Here is a 4,580-nt window from a genome sequence, read left to right on the forward strand (position 1 = left end):
GTGGTCCTTGCCCTGCACGCGTGCGCAGGCCCAGGCTGGCTGGGCGCAGCGGGTTCTGTTGGGCGGGGCACCCGCACACGGGGGACCCGGACCCTGCACAGCGCGCCCCCACCTCAACTCCCGGGACCCCACGGCCCTTTTCGGCCGAACCAGGCTGCAGGAGCCGTGGACTGCCAGGACCTGCCCACCCTGGCCGTGTTCCCACGTGATAACCACCGGCCTGTCCCTGTCCCCAGAAGCCACCGTCAGCACTGCCGGCCCCGTGGCTGTGAAGTGTCACCTCATGCTGCCCACGACCTGGTTGAACCCAACCCCGGTGCACACCGGCCATGTTGTCCTGGACAAGAGTGACTGCTCGTGGCCCTCGACCCCCCCCCAGTCCTGTGGGGATTCAGGGCCTGCCATGCCGGACCCTGGTTGCCTAGCAACAGGCAGGTGCTCCGTTTCCATGGCAGCAGAGAGCTCAGATTCCTGACTTGGGGCTGTGGCCAGAGGAGGCACCGGGCCTGGTCCCCCGTGACCTGGGCACTCCCCCGCCGGGCCCCAGCCCGTGTGACTGGGAGGCCTTGAGGCCCAGCTCCTTGAGGCCCAGCTCCTTGAGGCCCAGCTCCTTGAGGCCCAGCTCCTTGAGGCCCAGCTCCTTGAGGCCCAGCTCCTTGAGGCCCAGCTCCTTGAGGCCCAGCTCCTTGAGGCCCAGCTCCTTGAGGCCCAGCTCCTTGAGGCCCAGCTCCTTGAGGCCCAGCTCCTTGAGGCCCAGCTCCTTGAGGCCCAGCTCCTTGAGGCCCAGCTCCTTGAGGCCCAGCTCCTTGAGGCCCAGCTCCTTGAGGCCCAGCTCCTTGAGGCCCAGCTCCTTGAGGCCCAGCTCCTTGAGGCCCAGCTCCTTGAGGCCCAGCTCCTTGAGGCCCAGCTCCTTGAGGCCCAGCTCCTTGAGGCCCAGCTCCTTGAGGCCCAGCTCCTTGAGGCCCAGCTCCTTGAGGCCCAGCTCCTTGAGGCCCAGCTCCTTGAGGCCCAGCTCCTTGAGGCCCAGCTCCTTGAGGCCCAGCTCCTTGAGGCCCAGCTCCTTGAGGCCCAGCTCCTTGAGGCCCAGCTCCTTGAGGCCCAGCTCCTTGAGGCCCAGCTCCTTGAGGCCCAGCTCCTTGAGGCCCAGCTCCTTGAGGCCCAGCTCCTTGAGGCCCAGCTCCTTGAGGCCCAGCTCCTTGAGGCCCAGCTCCTTGAGGCCCAGCTCCTTGAGGCCCAGCTCCTTGAGGCCCAGCTCCTTGAGGCCCAGCTCCTTGAGGCCCAGCTCCTTGAGGCCCAGCTCCTTGAGGCCCAGCTCCTTGAGGCCCAGCTCCTTGAGGCCCAGCTCCTTGAGGCCCAGCTCCTTGAGGCCCAGCTCCTTGAGGCCCAGCTCCTTGAGGCCCAGCTCCTTGAGGCCCAGCTCCTTGAGGCCCAGCTCCTTGAGGCCCAGCTCCTTGAGGCCCAGCTCCTTGAGGCCCAGCTCCTGGACAGGAAGAGCACCTTCCCTCTGGCAGGCAGAGACGGGGCCTCGCCTGTGGCCAGGAGGAGCCCGTCCCGGTCCCTGGGGCCACCACTGTCCGCCCCCAGCAGTCTGGGCAGGATTTCTAGGGAAGACCCAGGGCTGTGGTCGGAAGCTGGTCTCAGACTGCCCGGGACACCTGGGTGCCGAAACCTGGCCTCAGAGACGTCAGCGGGGTTCGCAGCGGGCAGGCCAGGGCAGGCACAGCTGAGGGGGCACGTGAGGCCCCACACGCTCCATACATGCTGGGCATCCCCATCACAGAGCCGGGCCTGGCTGCACAGGGTCTTGAGGACAGGCGTGAGGGTTACAATGGCACTCCTGTCCCTGTGCCCTAACTCAGACGTCCTTCTAAACAGACCTTGGCTTAGGGCTTAGGTGGCAAGGAGGTTAAGGCGCAGGATCCCACATGGCCGACTGCATGGCTCGAGCCCCGGGCCCAGCAGCTTAGAAAACACGCCGGGCGCGTGTGCGTGCGTGCCCAAAATCCTGAGAGGAGAACAGAGGAGAAGGGATTGTGGCGTGGCCATGCCCCAGGGAGTGACTTGTCACTTTCTGTCTGTCTCCCGCAAGCACACACGCCCTATATCAAAAGTATCTCGGGAACCAGCAGTTAGCGTAATGGCTATGTCGCTGGGCTCCCACGTAGTCGACTGCAGTTCGTGTCCCAGAGCTGGTGGCTTAAAACTCACACCAGGTGCGTGTGCGTGTGTGCCCAAGATCCCAGGAGGAGAATGGAGGAGAAGGGATTGCAGCATGACCATCCTCCCGGGGGGTGATTTCTCGCTTTCTGTCTCTATGTCTCTCTCTGTCTGTCTGGCAAGTGCACACGCCCTATAGCAAAAAACCTCTCCAAAAAAAAAAAAAAAAAAGTATCTCTTTTAAAAAAAACTGTGAAGGAATCACCAACTGTTTGTACTTGAAAGAGATCCGTATAGTGACCTCGTGGGACGGAGCCAGGGCAGAAGTCGGGACTATGCGTGGCCTTCAGGGCACTTACTGGAAAACAAAAGGCTGGGTGAAAAAAAAAAAAAAAAGAACCAGCAGTTGGCATAATGGCTATGTCGCTGGACTCATGGAGTCGACCGTGGTTTGAGTCCTGGACCCAGTGGCTTAAACTCACGCTGGGCGCATGTGTGTGCCCAAGATCACAAGGGGAGAATGGAGAAGGGATTGCAGCGTGGCCATCCCCCTGGGGGGTGATTTCTTGCTTTCTGTCTCTCTGTCTCACTCTGTCTTTCTGGTGAGCACACGCGCCCTGCAGCAAAAACCTCCCCACAAAAAAGAAAACAAGGCTGGGTGGAATGAAAGAAAACTTAACTCGAGGTCAGTAAGTAAATGCAGACATAGAAGTTAGAATCCCTGTAACCTTGGACTTTCCAGGGTGGGAGGTCCGCGGCATAGAAGGAGCTAGAACTGGCTTGGGCTCTGGCCCTGGCTGGCTTGACCTCAGGGTACTTGCCTTCTTTCTCTGGACTTTTATCTCTTGCCATATTCACAATGGAAAAGCAAACTTACCTTGGAAGGTGATTGTGTGGGAGCCAGTTGGCCAAAGAATATGGAGATTCAAAATGAAGACAGTGAAACCTCAACTCATTCACCCCCAGTCTGTCTTGGTTCTTAATACGCTGCTGCACACACGAATTGTCCTCTGTGTGCCGTCTTGGCTGCACCTGCAGGTACCAACGGTCCTGCACGTGTCATCTGGCTTGGCCTCCCCTGTAGCACCCGGGCAAGCCTTCTAGGCTTCCTTCTACCCAGAGCCTGCTCACTTCCTGTCTCCCCCGCACAGTGGTCCACGCCGTGGATGGCACCGCCGAGAACGGGATCCACCCGCTGAGCTCCTCCGAAGTGGACGAGCTCATCCACAAAGCGGATGAGGTGACGCTCAGCGAGGCAGGGTCCACAGCCGGGGCCGCCGAGCCGCGGGGGGCCGTGGAGGAGGCCATCCGGATCACGCCCTCACGGCGCGGGATCACTGGCGTGCAGGCACAGCCGGGGGAGGCCACGTCGGGGCCCCCAGGCATCCAGCCCGGCCAGGAGCCCCCCGTCACTATGATCTTCATGGGCTACCAGAGCGTGGAGGACGAGGCCGAGACCAAGAAGGTGCTGGGGCTTCAAGACACCATCACGGCGGAGCTGGTGGTCATCGAAGATGCGGCTGAGCCCAAGGAGCCCGCGCCGCCCAACGGCAGTGCTGCCGAGCCCCCCGCCGCGGGCTCCACGGCGGAGAGGCTCCGTACCACAGACACCCACCAGCCCGGCCCCCAGGGCCCGCCCGCCCTCCACCCACAGCCTCACGGGCCCCAGGACACGGAGTCGCACCTGTCCCTCCCGAGCGTTCTTCCACGGGAGACAGGGACAGGGTCCCCGCCTGTTACCACGTCCTAACATGCACCCCAAAACACTGAGCCGTGCACCTTCACCTGGTAGGAGAGGCCTGGAGACCCGAGGACCCCCCACACACTGCGGCAGCTCCACAGACGGGCTTGCGCCTGCCGCGGTCCTGGCTGGTGTGACCCACGGCCTCCATGTGGCCCCAGGCCAGCGTGCCACCTCTGGGCCACCTGCCTGTGCCTTCCTGCAACTTCCGATGAGTCTTGAGGGGATGCCCTTCTGGCGAGGGACCCGGGGAGTCGGGGGCCCCTGGGTCTGCTCAGGCCTGGGAAGTGGGGCTCCAGGGTTTCCCTGGCCGAGGCACTGGCGCCCTCTCAGGCAGTTGGGGTGAGGCCATGCTTCTGTTGGGCTCGAGGTTTTGGAACAGAGGATGGCCCCCTTTGGACCCCCCAGCCTGATGTGCCCCCACTTTCTGTGGGCCTGGCCAGTGGACAGTGGAGCTTGGGGGATGGTCCTGGGACATGTGCCCTGCCCAGGGGGCCTGTCGCCCCGGGCTTCCTCCCAGACCTGGCGGGCAGCGGGGACCCGGAGCTGCCCTTGCGCCCAGCAGGGGCCACGCCAGCCATTGCTGGTCCCGAGCTCCTCCCCCACGGCCCCTCCTTCCTCCTGGTGCTAATTCGGGGACCCCAGAGGCCAGCCTAGCCTCTTTCCCAGCCTGCTTGGACCA

At 63.1% G+C, this 4,580-nt stretch overlaps 1 protein-coding gene across 1 annotated transcript in view; it reads left to right on the plus strand.

Moving 5' to 3' along the window:
* PALM (paralemmin) overlaps positions 1–3,907 on the plus strand; it is a 26,849-nt gene extending 22,942 nt beyond the window's left edge. Inside the window, exon 12 of the mRNA XM_006171745.1 lies at positions 3,309–3,907. Coding sequence (XP_006171807.1) covers positions 3,309–3,907 — 599 coding nt within the window. The remainder of the gene's footprint in view (positions 1–3,308) is intronic.
* Positions 3,908–4,580: the final 673 nt, after the last annotated feature.

The sequence above is a fragment of the Tupaia chinensis genome, unplaced genomic scaffold (genome assembly GCF_000334495.1).
Source record: "Tupaia chinensis unplaced genomic scaffold, TupChi_1.0 Scaffold149964_1, whole genome shotgun sequence".
NCBI classification, from domain to species: domain Eukaryota; kingdom Metazoa; phylum Chordata; class Mammalia; order Scandentia; family Tupaiidae; genus Tupaia; species Tupaia belangeri.